At 51.9% G+C, this 17271-nt stretch overlaps 1 protein-coding gene across 1 annotated transcript; it reads left to right on the forward strand.

The window, feature by feature from the left end:
• The first annotated feature begins 1743 nt into the window (after positions 1 to 1743).
• Positions 1744 to 4968, forward strand: LOC119151396 (zona pellucida sperm-binding protein 3-like). The gene is made up of 9 exons (XM_037395255.1): positions 1744 to 2151; positions 2961 to 3079; positions 3162 to 3265; positions 3473 to 3650; positions 3726 to 3846; positions 3948 to 4039; positions 4109 to 4254; positions 4519 to 4638; positions 4862 to 4968. The coding sequence occupies exons 1-9, from the start codon at positions 1744 to 1746 to the stop codon at positions 4966 to 4968; spliced, it is 1395 nt and encodes a 464-aa protein (XP_037251152.1).
• Positions 4969 to 17271: the final 12303 nt, after the last annotated feature.

Consider the following 17271-nt stretch of genomic DNA (forward strand, 5'->3'; position numbering starts at 1 on the left):
TGTGAGAAACCCACCTTTGAGCAGAGCAACTTCAGGCTGTGTTAGCACGAAGCATGGGCCTCAGGCTTACGTGGATCCTTGGGTGTCTAGGTGAGCTGCGTCCCTCCCTTTGGAAGAGGAACAGGGGTGTGTGGGGTGCAGGCACCCATCCGTGCAGACCTGGTTCCCCACGGAGCTGGTTTGCAGGAGGCTGCGTGAAGCAACCCCTGGACCTTCAGTGTCTTGTCCCACTGCCAGCCCGGGTGGTGTGGCTGCGGGAAGCACAAGCATCACCTCCTATCCTCCTGCCTGCTTTTGGCGGCAGGGGACACCCCGAGCAAACCTGGCTTGCGGGGTAAAAGACACCAACCTAGCACAGGGATGAGCTGGATTTGGAGATAACCTGCTGCTTGCTGAATTAATAAAGAAGGCTGAGCCGCCAGAGAGGTTTTTCTTGTTGTATCATTTATTCATCATTCATAAAAATACCAGGGGCAAGGCTGGGACATGGAGATCATGCCAGAAAAGGATGGTGTGCGTGTGTAGCATTATTCATGCTTTGGGGAAACAGCAGCCAATGCCTAATGCATGGGCCAGCAAAGAAAGGGGATCCCACCAGGAATCTGGGTGCACCCCCATGGTCTTGGTGGGAGCTTTGCTCATCCAGCTCATAGCTGCAGTCTCCCATACAAGCAAACAGTGCAGGTCACCCCACCCCAAACCCATCCCACAGACCTTAGCAGACCAGGTGGAAGATGCTTCAGTCAATAAACCCCATTTCCCTGGACACCCATGTAAAGCACCATTAGAAACATGCCATGAATACAATCACTCAGGCTAAAAAAACCCTCCCAGACTGTTCAGCCACACCACTGAAGAACGGGTATGCCTAGGGCATCACCCCCATGTCAAGGGGACCCCACTCACCAGGCCCTGCCACTGCAGCAAGCAGCTTTGAGTGACCCCCGACCTCTTCATCCAGCTTGGCGATGTAGAGCCATTAGTCATCGTACTATACACATGAGCAGCTATACCAATTAACATAATTAACACACGAGGGCCAATTAATCTCTTGATTATGCCTGCCATTCACTTATCAGCTGCTATTATGGGAAGATCAGCTTTTGTACCTCTGCTTTCTATGCAAATAGGCCAGTTATGATGCCTTCATTACTCAATATACAATTACCCAGCACAGATATCCATGAAATTGAGCACGGACAGATTGCCAACACGCTCGGGCCAGAGCCCAGGTGGATTTTGCAGTTAAAGTCCTCTGCATTTCTGAATGTGCCACCTCAAATGATGCTTCAGTACCTGAGTTTTGGGGAACTGCTGATGCTGCTGACGTGGGGAAGACCAGGGGAGAAATGCTTGGGGCAGCCCGGCTGCTCCCCTGCCATGTTGGTGGCCAAAGTTGGCTCCATCTCATACAGAAAAGAGGACATAGGCAGAGGTACAAGGGACAAAGCAGAGGGCTTGTGGCCAGTTGGCCACCGAGGTGGCCACAGCTGGCGTCACCCCAAACAGCAAGACAGAGGGACACGGGACAAACTGCTCCAGGGCAATTCCCAGGTATCAGGTCCAGGGAAATCACCCTCAGCGCCTGGAGAGGGAGGGACAGTCCCAGCTGGGTCCCATTACCCTGAGCTGCTCCTTGCTGGGTGGGGGCCTGCCTGCAGCCCCCAGGTGTGCCCCACCTGGGCTGGTATAAAAGGCTCCTGAGCAGCAGCTTTGGTATGAGTTGGTTTTGTTGGGGTCAGGATGGGGTTGGGAGGCAGCCTGGGTGTTGCTCTAGTCTGCTGGGTGCTGGCTGAAGCAGCATCTTATAGCCCCTGGGGTTTCCCTCAAAGGGACCCGGGGGTCTTGAGGGTCTGGGGGGACTCTGCTTGGAGCCGGCCCCGTGTGCCTTCCTTCTCCCAGCCCTCCCCCTGGGCATGGGTGGATGTGTCCCAGCTCCAGGCTGTGGCCCCGCTGCACCCTGTGGCTGTGCAGTGCCAGGAGGCGCAGGTGGTGGTCACGGTGCACAGGGACCTCTTTGGTACGGGGCGGCTGGTCAGGGCTGTGGAGCTGACCCTGGGCTCGGCTGGCTGCCTGCCTGTGGCCCCAAGTGCTGCTGAGGGCACCGTGACCTTTGTGGCTGGACTGCACGAGTGTGGCAGCACCTTGCAGGTGAGGTGGGGTGAGGGGCTGCTCCATCCCTTGTAGAGAATGGAGCTTCTATGGGCTTTGAGCAGTGCTGGATGGGTAAATGGGAATTACTGTGGGCAGCGCTAACAGCTAAAGAGCAATGTGCTGTCATGCTGCCTCATTCATCTTGGGAAGGCTCTCGGTCCTAGGAGTGACCTGGTGAAGGTGACATCAGGGTTTGGGGTGAGGGGCTCATCTAGCTGCAGCAGCTGCCTGGTGAGGAGTGGGGTGACCAGGGCAGAGCTAGGCTTTGTGGTATGGGTACCATCCTCAAGCCCTAGATGAGGTGCGTGCTCTGCAGCGAGCAAGGCTTTGTAGTGGTTTTATGATTTGTACATGTGCAGCCAGTTGCATCTGTCCATGGAAGAACTGGGCACAGCTTGAAACTGCACTGACTTGCTGAGGAAGCAGAGAAAGGGACTTGCAGGGAACTTCACAACCACCTTGGCAGGAGAGAAGGGCTGCCTGGAGCTGGTGTGCTCTAGCTCACCTTGGGGAGGAGGTTTGCAGACCTACTGTCCTCCAGCCCCTGACCACCTGGTGTGGGTACTTGCTGGTGTGCCAAAGTCCTTGATACTGACCTCCTGCAGGTCTGGCACCTTGTTGGGATGCCAGTACAAAGCTTCCTGATATCCTATATGCACTGGATTGGGAACGTGGAGGGCAGCCTGTGCCTTTCCAGCTGATGGACTTGTGTGTCCCAGCATAATCAGTGCTGGGTATCTGATCGTGCTGAGCTTCTGGTTGACTTGTTTTACTGACTCATCAGCTCTCCTGAATCTTTCTTTCAGGTGACAGCAGAATCCTTGATCTACAAAACAAGCTTGTCCTACAAGCCTACTCCTTCTGCCAACCTGGTTGTTGTAAGGACCAGCCCAGCTGTGGTTCCCATAGAGTGTCACTATCCCAGGTAAGCAAATGGGGGCTCTGCTCTCCTCCTACGGACCTGAGGTGATGGTGGCATCTTTGTTAATGCTCTTTTCTTTATTTAGAAAGAGCAATGTGAGCAGCAATGCTGTCCAGCCCACGTGGGCTCCCTTGCAGTCCACCTTGTCGGCAGAGGAGAAGTTGATGTTCTCCCTGCGCCTCATGAATGGTGGGTGCAGCCCTGTTTCCCTCTGGTCCCTGCTCCTGCCAGCTTCTGGCCACAGGCTGAGAGCCCAGATGGAGCCACAGTCTGAGCTGAAAGCAAATCTTGCAGAAGGGACCCATGGGGTTTTGGCTCAGTGAAGAGGTCCCACGTGCAAGGGAGGGCTGTGTGCTTTTCTCCAAAGTGACCTGTAGTGTTGGGTCTACCTTCCAGATGACTGGAGTGCTGAGAGACTCTCCAATGGCTTCCAGCTGGGGGAAAGCCTGCACCTCCAGGCTGATGTTGCTTCTGGGAACCATGTACCTCTAAGGCTCTTTGTGGATGAGTGTGTTGCTACTCTGAGTCCAGGCAGGAGGTCCTCTCCCCAGTATGCCTTGATTGACCTCAGCGGGTAAGGGGTGTGGTGCTCTCTGGGAGCTGCTGCTGTAGCTGCCTGGGGTGTCCCTGACTCCTGACCCTCGTCCAGGTGCTTGGTGGATGGGAGATCAGATGACACCACTTCAGCCTTTATCTCTCCAAGGCCAAGGCAGGAAACACTGCAGTTCATGGTTGATGCATTCAAGTTTGCAGGAGATGACAGAAATTTGGTGAGATGTGGTGCCCACCCCTCCTCCCACAGTGTGTTCAGAAGCTGTTCTGCATTAAGAGATGTAATAAACCTTGGATGCTGGTTTAATTTCCCTTCCAGATCTACATCACCTGCCACTTGAAGGTCTCCCCAGCTGACCAAGCCCCAAATCCATTGAACAAAGCTTGTTCCTTCAACAAAGCCAGCAGCCTGTGAGTAGCTGGTGCATGTAGAGAGGGGAGCAGCCTGGAGAAGAGGGTTTACAGATAATTCTGTTTCAGGTGGGCTCCTGTGGAGGGTACTGGAGACATCTGCAGCTGCTGTGAGACAGGCAACTGTCCATTGTATGGAAGATACTCACAAAGAATTAATCCTCTGGCCAGGTGGTCAGGGAGGCGCTTGAAGAGAGACGTCCCTTCCAAGCAAGGTAGGGCTCTGTGCCCAAGATGTACCTGCAGGGCAGGGTGGCCCTCCAGGTTGGGATGGCAAAGATGCTGGAGGGTCTTGAGCGAATGCATCTCGTCTTAAGGGCAAGTCCACCTCTTCTCCAATGTCCTTGTGTTTGTGTCCTTATATCTAAAACTACTAGAAAGCTGCTTTTGCAGAGTCCACCTTTCTGTAAGCCTTGAAATCTGGACTAAGCAGGAATTACCTCCCCCTGTGAACTCTACTCATGTCCATCTCTTCTTAGGTGGGTCCTCAAAGACAGCAGAGGCTGAAGTCTCAGTTGGGCCGCTACTGATCCTTGATCCAGCTCAGGGATTATGGAGCTCCTCAGGAGGTTTTGCAACAGCAGGGAAGACATCACATGGTATGTGATGGGGTCTTTGACTGTCTTCAGGTCTCAATTGAAGGTGACTCCAGGTTGATCTGGTTGTGAATCCCCCCCCATGACTTCACACCCGGACAGACCTTCTGATATAATCACCAAAAGGCAGTCTGGGGGACTTCTTCCACAGCTGCCTGCAAGGTTGTTCACTGACAGATGGTGGAAAGATGTTAAATGTGTGGTAAGTGGCTCTTGTCTCTTCCAGGTGCTGCTGAAGGGCTTCCTGTGCTGGTCCAAGCTGCCATGCTTGCAGCAGCCACTGTGCTGAGCTTAACTGCTCTGGGGCTGTTTCTTCTGTGCAGAAAAATGTAGCTGCCCTCCTGGGGTGTCCTTGTAACTCCCAGTCCTAATAAAGAGAAACGTGTCTGTCCTCCCTTTGTGCCCTCAGTGGGGAGGAGGGACAGTGGTAGGCCTTCGCTCTGGTCTGCTTGGATGGGAGTTTGAGCTGTGTTTGTGCACAATCTCCCAACTAAGCCATCTCTTGGGGTGGCCACAGCTCCTTGGGAAGCTGCTGGTGGTGTGACCAAAGATGCGGAGCATCTCCCAAGCCATGGCACCTGGGGATGGAAGGTGGCTCCCTGCAGGAGGACTTTCCCAATGTGCAGCACTGCTGTCAAGGCTCCTGTCGTACGCCTGGCATGCAATGCTGTGCCTGACAGCAAGGAATCTGAAATCCTGGCTGCAAACAACGTATGGCTCCTGCTTCCAGGTAAATGAGGAAAGAATTGATGCTGTGAGCAAATGCTAAATGGATTCCTGGCTCAGGAAGTCCTGTTCACCCCTTCTTAGTGGGGGTGATGCTGGAGGACATGATAACACAGGTCTGTCTTGGGCTTGTTGCTGCCTGGGTGAGGAGGCACTACCTCCTGAAGGACACACAGCTGCTCTAGCTCTGGGGTTTTTGTGGGTGCTGGGGCTGAGTATGGCTTCTGCTGCTGGGAGAACTGGGAAAAGCTTGGTGTTGGAGGTGAGCATGGGCTGAAGATGGATGCTGTTCCTAGCTGTATGGAGAGCAGGGGCCAATGGCTGGGTGGGGAGTTGGAACTAGTGCCTAATCAAGGGAATAAGGACAAATAGGGAAAGCTACTGGTCCACCCACCCCAAACATCTATATTTTTTTTTTTTAAATATAGTGTGGGTGTCCTCAGCCAGTAGGCCTGCCTAAATTATCACCTCCCCTTGCAGCAGCCTCGGGGGCTCTGTCCCTGCTGTGCTGGGGGAGTTGTGCTATAGGGCACAGGAGTCCTCATCATGCTTAAGTTGAGAGTCAATAGGCATGAGGTGGGCCTTAAAGCTGTGTTAAATTGCTCTTCTCGCTCTGTGGCTTTCCCTCCTACATACATAGGCTTATCCTGACCTCTTGGCTTAGGCTGCTGAAGGCTTGGGATGTCTTCTGCCTGGTGGAATTCCAGTTGGGTATGGGCTCTTGGTGTCTTGACTCCTGATGTGGCAAGTTGAACATCAGTTGCACTTCTCGGGAGCTTGAGTAGCACAAGTATTTCTCAAAAGTTGTCTCCCTGGCTTGCTTACCTGGGGCTGTGTGCCACTTGCAGCCATGTGCCCCAGGGAGCAGTGGTCACCTCCAGACCAACCTGGAGGCTGCAGGATTTCATTACCCTGTGGCTGGAGGGCCATGTGCTTTGAGGCATTACCTGGTATAAAGATCATAGCTCTGCACTGGGTGGGCTAATCACCTTTGTTTGTGTGGTGTGGGACCCCGCACCCCTGGGTGAGCACAGCAGTGGGCTCGGACTCCTCAAAGCATGAATGTGCCTTGGCTGGTGCTGGTACCCCTTGTGGGCTTTGCAGGGAGAATCCCCCAGCATGTTACTCTATGAGTGACCTTATGCCTCATGTTCTTACTTTCTATAACCTGGGAGAAATTAAAGAGCTGATGTTTGCAACCGCTTTTTCTGAGCGAAGGAAACTGCACTTGGCCATAGATAAAGAGTAAAAAGGGGGAAAAGCAGTACGGCTGACCTTAAGCAATGCCAGCAGCCCCAATTCTCAGATGTTTGGTGCTTTGCTTTTGCTTGTGTCCTCTGAAAACTAATGCTGTTAAAGACATTACCAAAGTTTGGCAGCTGAAGGCTGGAAGCAGCACTTCTGCCCTGAAGCCCTTGGGCTGCAATCCCCATGCCATTAGGCTGCAATCTAGCCATGCTGATTCTTCTTGCAACGGACTCCAACAAAGCCTGTGTGCAGCTACAGTGCTGCAAATGGCCCTTCCCTGACTGAGAAATCAGCTTGGCACCCGTGGGCTTGGCAGGGTGTGGAGCAGGACCCCCCTCCCCGGGCAAGCTCGGTTTGAAAGCCCAGGGATGATGTGCCTAGGGCAAATGTTTCCTGCTTCTGTTTTCAATGAATTAAGCAGCTGAGCTGAAATAATCAGGTGGAAAAATGAGGCAGCCATGTAAGCTTTTTTTTGGCTGAAATCTTCCCAGATCAGGCTGTCAGCCTTCATGTTTTATGCACAAGCTCCTTCCTGAAGGAGCTACAGAAGATTAAAACCTCCTTTTTTCTTAATTTTTACCTTGACAGCGTGACATGCACGGTGAGGCTGGGCTGAGTGTGTGGCCAGGCTGTGGTGCTACCCTTCCCAAAGGGTGTTGGTGCTCCTCCCAAGGGCAGGGAGACCCAGCAGTGTCCTCTGGGTGGGAGCTGGAGGTTGTCCTTCACAGGCAGTCCCACGTACATGGTCATCTTCTAACAATCTGTCTCAAGGCTTATTCACTTACAAAGCCATTCTCTTCCCACCCTCTAAAGAAATCTGCCCCCGAGCAGGTTCTGCTGTTCCCGTCGCTGTTGTCCTGTGCCACAGGGGTCTGATGGAGACCTGTGCTTCTCTGGGTACTACATCTCTCCTGCAAGTTCTTGCAGCTATCACAGCCCAGTCCCATGCTGGGCAGGTGCTTCCAGTGCCACCACCCTTTCCAGACCCATAGGGAGCTTAATAAACAAGTCAACTTTTGTGGTTATTTCTTGTTAATTCAAGGTATGGACTTGTGATCCCCTGTGGTACAGGCTCTAAGGAGGCAGGCATCAGCTATGGGATGTCTCCTCTCTCCTCCAAGGACTTCAGTATCCAGGCTAGGATGCGTGGAGGAAATGTGGCTGGGTTTTCTGAGTTAAGGCATGGAAGTCCTCCTTTGCCATGGTGGTTTCCCAGAAATGCTATGTGCAGGGAGCACTTGAGGAGCTGCTGGGCTCATGCCAGTATGCAAAGGCATTGCTCTGAGCTGTGCCAAACGCAGGGCTGCGTGTGATGCTTGTTGACCCATACATTCAGTCTGGCCAGTGTTGGAAATGCCCTCTTGAGTTGTTTTCTCTCCATCACAGTCAAAAAAGCCAAACCTTCATTAGTGAGCTGGCAGGTAATTTGTGCCCAAAGCCTGAACCCTCTTTGCCTTTTGTTGACCTGTGCCTGTGATGCCAGCAGCAGCCCAAGCGGTGGGCATCCCAGGGGAGAGGAGCCTGACTTGGGCTATGAGCCTTGTTGGATCTGGTCCTATGAGCACTGATTCCCCCAGCCTGTGCTCAGATCCTCCTTCCAGGCCTATTTTCAGCAGGAAGGATTTGTGCTGGGAGATGCTGTGCTCTGGGCTGTCCTCCCCTCCTGCCAACCCCTTTCCCAGCCCAGGAGGGGCTGCACATCAGCTACTGTTGTACTTATAACACTGGCTTCCCCCGTGGTAACCAACGTATCTGTGGAATTTAGTATTGTACCTTGAAACGGCTATTCATTCTTTAATAAATTATTAATCCTAAAGCAATCTGTTTTTTTCCCTTATATACCAGGAAAAAACTTGATAGGAGGGTTGAGGAGATGGTCTCAGTGGAGAAATGATTCCCAGATATCCAGCCCTGAGCTAAGGTTCCCAAAACTGGGATGGCTGTAGGTGGATTAAGGAGCCAGGGAAGGAAAGGTGTCTCATGGAGCATGAGGGAGTGTTATCAGGTTATGGGACCAGGCAGGAATTTGCCACTGAATGCTCTTAAGAGTTGGGCAGGGACAGATGCTGCTCTACTGTCCTCAAGGGCACTGAGACCTCTTGCTGGAGTTGTAGTAGGTGATATTGCTGGTTCACTTTTCCTGCCTGGTTTAACACAGCCCTGTGCAATTCCTTGATGGATGAAGAGAGAAAGTGCATGGCATGTGCTGGTGGGGATGCCAACTTGCCTGCTCTGCCCCACCTGTGAGCCTCATCAACCCCAGTCCTGTAACTACTGCTTCTGGACTTTATTAGCATTCATTCCTTTCACACACATGAGCATCTGAGTAAAGACATAATTAGAAAGCTGTAACATGCTGGCAGAACAATCAATTTGTGGGAATTAATAATATGACCAAGGATGCATCGTGGTTATTCACATGTGTCTCCAGCTTGCTGTAAGTGTCCCATTATATGGAGATGTTGGTGATATGCTATACGTGGCCTTCAAGGCAATTAAGGAAAAGAAAAATAATTTACCACATAGGAGAGCAATCGAGTGGTGCTCACAGGAGTTTCAGGGTAAAAGTGAGCTGCCTGGTATTTTCATTTGCAAATTTGCACTGTCCCATGGAAGTGGCACGAACATCAATGCCTGCCTCCTTTCTGTGCAGCAGGAGCTGCTCTGCCCTGTCCCTCTCTGGGCATGGCCCATCTGTTACTAGACAGTAAGAACAATTAAAGACAGGGCCAAATAATTCATGGAAGACTTTCCCAAGAAGTGAGCTGAGGCTTGTAACAGCTCACCTTTGCAAGCCTGCAGGGGGTCTGGGTGGATTTGGGGGTCCTGTTGCCTGTGCCTTGGTGGGTGGCCTGGCCACATCCCCACGGGACTGATCTTGGAGAGACAGCAGCAGTGCTGGACCAGCCTGGATGCAGGCGCTTGGGTGACCAGGGAGGGGTGCACAAGATTTTTGTGCTGCTGTGGCATCTGAGGGTGGGCTGGAGGTGACCTTCTTTAGAGATACAGCAGCAACCAGGGAAAGGGAAAACTGAGGGGAAAGGAGGTGTTCACCGCAGCCATTCCTTAATGTCTTCTTACAGCACCCACAGAATTTGTGCAGCCAGGCATCCTTCTCTCTGATCCTTTTCCTCCAGCTCCAAGGGCTGCAGTTTATTTTTAAGGAGGGTATTTGATGTGGCAAGACTCGAGGTGCTTCAGTTCATTCCATGGGACTGTCCCCTTCACAGCGCTGCCAGCCATCCTACAGCAGGAGGGACTGTTCTACAAAAGACTCCTGGTCCATAATGTAGATAGCTTAAAAAAAAAAAAAAAAAAAAAAAAAAGCGGCAGCCAAAATTTCCAAACCTGATTGAAAATTCTGGGGCGCTGCGGCCAGGGTGTCATTGCAGGGGGCTATTTTCCAGTTTTGAAGGGAAGTAGCCTCCACTGTTACCCCTGAGATGCTGCCTTGCAATTAAACACAAACACAACCTGGTTCACGGAGCCCTGCAGCCACAGGCAGGCACAGCTGCCAGGCCGGGGACTTCCCAGCCTTATTTATTAGTTGGTTATATTTCCCTCCCCACCCCACCCCCTCCCCTGCCCCAATCCAAGAGCCCTCTTCCCTTAAATGTTTCATGTGTATCACTGTCAACCTGGCTATTTAAATAGGAGGCTGCTGATACCCATGCCCTGTGTGTAAGGGGCTCCTTTCTACCCTCATTTTACCCCTGTGCATAAGCTCCCTGACGTCCCAAGGATGCTACTTCTGCCCCAAAATGCCCTCTGGATCTCACCTTGCTTTTTTGGCTGCACTTTGACCCCAGCTCGGTAGCTTTAGCCATGCTCTCCTATTGCACAGGTAGCACCAGCAGCTCCCGGAGTCCTGTGAACACACAGGGGGCTCATCAAAAAGAAGTAAATATTCCCTGTACTGAAAAAAACCAGGAAAAACACCTTCTGGTGTTTTGAAAAAGTTATCTTTCATTTTTTCTTCTTAAAGCCAAGAGGTTTGGGAAGAGGGGATGTGAGAGGGGCATTTCCATTGCTGACGTTTGGGGGGGGGGGGGGGGCTGCCCCTTGCACCGCCCAGGTGTGATGTGCTTGGATGTGAAGTGTCCAGGGATTTATTTCCTGAGTCGTGTCAGGCTGAGGACGTGACATGAGTTGTGGCCTTTCTCAGCCCTCTGCATGCAGACATTAGAGGCCATTAAACTTTGCCGCCCAAATTTATGCATTAAGCATGTACGAACTGGCAGTTGAGTATCAGGGCTAATTTCCCAATGATGTACATTATTAATGTACATGGTCAAGGAAATTGCTGCACATTTTTTCCCCCTCCTTTTTCACTTTCTGTGGTGATCAGCAAAGCAGAAGATTATTCTAAACCTTGGATGCTGCCTGCATATGTTCAAGAAAATTGCTATACTGTTTTCTTCTCCTTTTCCCCTTTCTGTGATGATCAGCAAAGCAGCACGTTATTCTAAACCCTGGGCTGCTGCTGGTGGAGCTTTTACAGGCAGTGACCTTTGCAACAGTGTTTTCAGAGCACTTAAGTTGTTTATTGTAAATAATATCCATTTTCTCTGTGCAGACTTAGAGAAGCAGCTGAAAAGGAAAATTTGTGGTATCTCTTACAGGTATTTATTTGCATCCAAGAGACAAAAGCATTTCCCCAAGGAACTGGAGTTAATTCACTTCTCGTGTTTTTGCTGCCAGAAAAAAATACGCCATGGTGTAAATGGAGACGAAGGAGCAAAAGCCATTTGAAAACACCGCCGGTAAATTAAAGTTTTGCTGTATTTGCTGAGATAATTTAGTGTAATTCCCTGCTAATGAATTAATGCACTGCTTCTTGTTCATTATAGCTTTCCTAATTTGATTGGAACTCTCAGTGCTAGGTAGCTTCATTACTGGCAAATATTAATGTAATAAAGAAGGTTTTGGTGGAGTCCTTCCTTCCCAGTGAGCTTTGCACCCAGGTGATGTGCTGGGGAAGAGCTGGGAGGAGGAGAAGGAGGAGGAAGGTCAGGGATGCTGCCCGACAGTGAGGATTTATTCCCATCCACTTCTGGGTGAGGAGCATCATCTCTTGGTGACCACGTCCAAGGGCTGTGTGGTTGCCCAGTCCTTGGCAGAAAACACCCCGTTTCCCTGAAGTATTGCAGTCTTACAGGGGGGAAACCCAGAACCTAAAAATATTGTCATTGCATTAAATCCATCATCAGCTGCTGGATCATTGGCACAGCAAGGGGAGCAGCTCCATCCCACCACAGCCCTGGCTTTGCTTTTTAGTAAATGCAGCTTGTTTTTTAATAAATACGTTGTAGGAAAGGTACAGAAGAAGAAAGCAGAGCACAGGTGACACATTTCTGAAGGTTGGTACCCAAGTGGCTTTGATGGCCATGCAGGGGAAAACATTGCTCTGCAGCCCCTCACACTTCTTTTTCATCTTCTTTCCTCCATAAACTTGCCCCAGTGGCTTGGGCCAAGGCTGATGCTGGGATGGGGGATGCTCAGTCCCAAGGAGCCATCCTGCCATCCTGCCTCATGGCCGGGGAGCTGGGAGGGATGGGACCGGCTCTGCCTCAGTCGTGCTCTTTGATGCAAATGACTCCATGCATAATTTAAGCTTTGTGTTGCTTACACTGAGTAATCATTTCCACTATGGCTAAGGGGGGATGGGGAGGGAGAGCTTTCTTTTTTCAAGCCTTTTTTTGTGTTGTTTTCTCCCTAAAGTGTTTCCTAAGTGCTGGGTGAACAGATTTTCCCGCGCTGCACCAGGCACCTGCCAGAGCCCAAGTTCTGGGCATCGTCCAGCACCACCCAAAGGTGGATGATGTCTCAGGGCACTGCACGAGCCAACCAGTGGGGAAATAATTTTTTTTTTAATCCATTGCTTAGTCCATCAGTGTTAGTTGTGAAAAGACACGTACTAATGCAAAGCTGAGTTAGGAATATAATCTCACAACTCCAGGCATAAGGTTACAAGGTCCCAAACCTCATCCTGACACCTCCTGGGACTCTGGGCACCGACTTCAATGAACATGTTGGGTCCCACCTGGCTCAAGTGGTCTTGGGGACACAGCTCCACTCCTCCCTGAGGCCAGGGAATTGCTGGACCCAGCCACAATGTTACTTATTATGGGCTGGCACCGATGCTTTTGATTTTTCCTGTTTTTTCTCTTTTTTTTTTTTTTTCCCCTTCTAAAAGCCCCAACATTTTAATTATTTATTTGGAGCGTGATTAATGTTTTGTCTGACGCTGTTCTGCCAGGGGAGCCCCGGTACATTTTGGTTTAGCAAGATCTAATTAAGAAGTCCCATCAAGCATGTCATCCCTTGTCTTACAAGTACCTCCAGGGCTCCTTCAGCGCGGCTGTATTGCGGCAGGCTCAGCTGGACCCGACGGCTCTGGGGGGCCTGGGGCTTTCCTGGGGGGGGTGCTGCTCTGCAAACAGGGGGTGCTCCAGCAAAGCACCCCTTGTCCCAGGGTCAAGACAAGACCCAGATTTCTGCTGCCTTCCGGGTATGGAGGTAAGAAGTACTTTTGGTCTCGAATTTGCCCTTTCTGGCTGCATTTTGGGGTGGATGCTCTCCTCCTGAGAGCAGGATGCAGCCAGGCTGCGGCTGCCCGGTCCCCATGTCCTCAGCGGCCACCAAGCATGGGGTGATGACAACATTTACCCACAGAGGTGATGTGACGTGGGGCCAGTGTGGCCTCGGTGCCTGGCACCGCTCTCCAAAAGGGGAGCGAGGACGGAGGCAGCCCCTGCGTGGGGCACGCGTGTGCATGTGCATGTGCATGCGTGTACGTGTGTGTGCCCACTGCCACCCAGTGGTGGGAGAGCACCCAGCCAGCACCCGGCCAAATGCATTTGATAAGGTGAGATGACATAATAAATAAATATATGTTTCCCATTGGCATGGCAAGGGCCATATCCAGGTACTGGAGGGTTGAGCTCCTGGAGTGGTGGCCACTGGAGAAGAGGGTTTTGCTGGGCTGGAGGAGGTGGTAGAGCTGCAGCACAGCTCAGCATGTCAGGCAGAGACCCTTACCTTGAGTCTGGCCTCCCACCACCCTGGGGACATTAAATGGCCTGGGAAGCCTCACCTAGGACCCCAACCAGCACCCTATGCACGGCCCCAGGAGCCCTTTTAAGCTCAGCCTGGGTTTATCGGTCCCTGCTCAAGCTGTGCTGCAGGGATGCTGCTCTCCAACCATTGACCACAAACTTATTCCCACCTTGCCTTGGACTTACCTCATCCTCACCACCTTGTCTGATGCTCTGAGCTCCCTGTTGACACCAGCAGCCCCTCATTCCCCCTTATTGGAATGGGGTGACAGCTCCTGCCCCACAGCTGAGTATCCATCCCAGTTCCCCAACTCTTTCCTGGCAGAGGAGGTTTTCTTCAGGTGTCCAGCCAACACTACTCCATCCTTGGGTTATCAGCCCTGGAAAAGTTTGGAGCCCACCGCTCTGTCCATAAGCATGGGGAATCTGCCCAGGCCAAGGAGTGACTGGCAGCCATCCTGTGGTATGGAGGCCTCCAGCAAGCTGTGAAATTACAGGCTGGCAAGCGCCAGGCACAAATGAGGATTAATTAGCATTCCATGGCCATGAGCACCTGTTTCAGGCCCATGTCTGGCCAGGCTCGGCTTATACATCTCCATCCCGCGGCTGCCGTCAGGGCTCGCCTGGCAGAGCCCAGAGAGGAGCACAAGAAGGGGAGCTGCCCTGGTTGGGGTTTTATTGCCAAATTGCATTGGGGTGAATCCATAACCCAGCGCTGAGCCACTGAGTGCCCTGACCCTTGGTTCAGGGGTGCCCCTGAACCTGTCTTTCTCCTCCAGTGGAGATGTCCTGGGCTAGGGCCAGGAAGGTGAAGGATGTGGGATGCTGCAGGATGCTGCAGTAACACCCCGGGGAAGGGGGGCTGGGTTTGCACTTGGGATGGGCAGAGTTTCAGGGTGCTGTGAGCAGCTGGGTTTGCTCTCCTTGGTGCAGAGCTCCTTGCCTCCTCCCCATGCAGCCTTTTCTTGCAAAGAGATAAGCGCCGCCAGCAAGTTATCTGGCTTCGAGGCTGGAGATAAGCAGAGGCAGGGAGGATGCGACCCCCTGCTCACTGCACCATGGAGCAAAATCAAGCTGGGAAGATGCAGCTGAGCTGCACTGGCCCGTGGGGACTGTAGCTTTTGGGGGAGATGCTCCTTTTCTCCCCATGGAGTGGAGCACCCTGGCCAGAGGGATGAAGGTGAGGTGGGAAGGGCCTTCAAGGTCCCCTTGCAGGACACAAGATGGATTTAACTCCTGAAAGCTGGAAATTGAGGATGAAGGAGCACTCCTCCTGCAGCTATAAAGAAGCAGCATCGTATGAAGCGCTGGTACATCGCTTGCAGTAACTCAGCTGTGGAACAGTGAGGAACAAATAAGACAAGATGCTGTACATTAGCAGAGGCAGGAGGCATAGCCTCTCCCTTTGAAAACAAAGCATTTGTCTTCCAGCCGCAGTGAGCAACCAGCCCCAAGCAGTGCGGGGGGCGAGGGGGGGCAACCAAAGCCCAGGGATGCTTTTACTGGCTGATGAGCTACAAGGGGGCTGGTTGTAGCCTGGTCTGAGCCAGGGCTATGTGAAATAAAGCCCATCTCTGCGGGGGGAGAGGTTGCCGCAGTCCTCTGGGAGCAGATTGTAATAGATTTGAGCAAAGAAGATGCATCTGTGTATGGGGACATGGATTTTGGCTTCCTGGGGCAGCTGGGGGGGGGCACAGCGACCTGCAGGTGCAGTTTGGGCTCCTGAGCACATCCCATCCCCTGCAGGACTGGTCTTCCCAAAGCCCGACCTGGAGCCAGAGCTTTTCCTTAGGCTGGATAATATCCCGTTACCCACTTTGATGGCTGCCTTTCATGTCAGCGAGCTCAGAAGTGAAGTCTCCAGGCACTCGGGGTCTATTTTCAGCCCTCGATGAAGCAAGATGTAGCAAGATGTCTTCATCTGGGGGGAAACTTCCCAGCTGGATTTAGTGAGCCAGAGGAATTGGGTGAGCTCGGAGGAGTTTCTTTAAAACACAAACCCCAGCAGAGCCTCTTGTAATTCAGGTCAACTCAAACAGGAGCTGTGGGGAGGGTAAGAGCTGGAGGATTCGAATGTGAAGTCAAAATTCTGCTTTAAACCTCACGAACCCTGGCCCCGGCCGGAGCAGCCGCTGAGCATCCTTCCCAGCCAAAGATCAGCAGGGTGCGTGGCAGAGGCACCAGCCGTTCTGGGCTGCTGGCAGGGCTGTGTCCTCTTTTTATTTGCTGATGGTTTCTTTTAATTGCTTCTTGGAGGAAACACAAGCCCTCTGCCAGCTCTGGTGGCTCTCTGGTTGCCACTCCAGGTGTTGCTAAACAGGTTTTGGGGTCCAGAGAGGGGTTTGGGGCGGGGGGACAGGGACATTGCTGGGATGCTGTGGGGGAAAGCCTTGTTAATTTTTCACTACATAATGTCAAGAGAAAGATGAGGTGCTTTCCCAGGCCAGCTCCAGCTCTATTCCCCATCACCCTCCCCGCAGCCGTGGGCTAACCCTGATGAGCTGGATCTTGTCCCTGCAAGAACAAAATCCATTAATTCAACATCATTAATAATTCTGTTGGTGGTACAATTAATAACATAATTAATAACTTTGTTACTGATGTAACAAAGCCGCTTTTACTAGTATGAAGGGTTTCTCTGTATTTGTGTCAATAATTATTCCCATCCTCTTGAATTTTACACTAAAAAAACCCCAAACCAGCAGATTTTCCCCCTAAATAATAATAGCAAAACCCCTCTGGGTGTGCGGAGGAGCAGCAAGGGCAGCATCCGTGGTTCTCCATATATCAGTGCTGGGGTTTATTACCCCTTACCCTGAGCAGAGGGGAGTGGAGGAATTGCCCCCATCTCTGTTTACCCCTGGTTTATGGAGGTTTTCTATCCGTGGGCCCGCAAGGTTCATACAGTGCTTACTGCTGCCGCCACTTGGATTTATCAGAGAGTAGGAAATAAAGCTCGCACGGCTGTAAACTCATTCTTAATAGAAATGTGAGGGAAGAAGCTATTACCCCTTGTCCGTATGGCCCTGGCTACAGCAATTGGCTTTAAATCCCTGGCCCCAAGGTGAGCGGCTTTGCCCTGAGCTGTGCAGGAGCCGGAGCTTTGCATCCCCAAGCCGTGCCTCAGTTTTCCCTCTGGCTGCTTTTGCAGTTCATTCTGGGGCTGCAGGCATTGCAGGTGCCCCAAATCCGGATCAGCTGAAAAGCATCTCCTCATGCAGCTCCCGCTGCTCTGAATTTTTGCTTTGTGCTCTTCCTGGCATCCTTTGGGAGGAGTTATTAAGGAACAAAGCTACATCTATTAATCATGCTTTTACAATGGGGCCAGGCTGTAAAAAGCTCATAAAAATAAATAATAACCAGCTGTTGACATGCAGGGTAATGGAGGGAGTGGAGAGGAGTTGTCCCATCCCACATCCCTCAGTGCTGGTACTGGGTGAGTCTGGCTGCCCCCTCTTTGGGATGTGGGATGGGGACATCCCATCCCTTGTGAAAAACCAGGGGTTGGTGCTCCCCTTGGGGTCCCAGCCTTGGGGTAGGGAGAGATGCAGAGGAAGATGATGCATCAGCATCATCAACACCATCTTCCCCCCCCATAGTCCCT

The sequence above is a fragment of the Falco rusticolus genome, chromosome 7, assembly GCF_015220075.1.
Source record: "Falco rusticolus isolate bFalRus1 chromosome 7, bFalRus1.pri, whole genome shotgun sequence".
Taxonomy (NCBI): domain Eukaryota; kingdom Metazoa; phylum Chordata; class Aves; order Falconiformes; family Falconidae; genus Falco; species Falco rusticolus.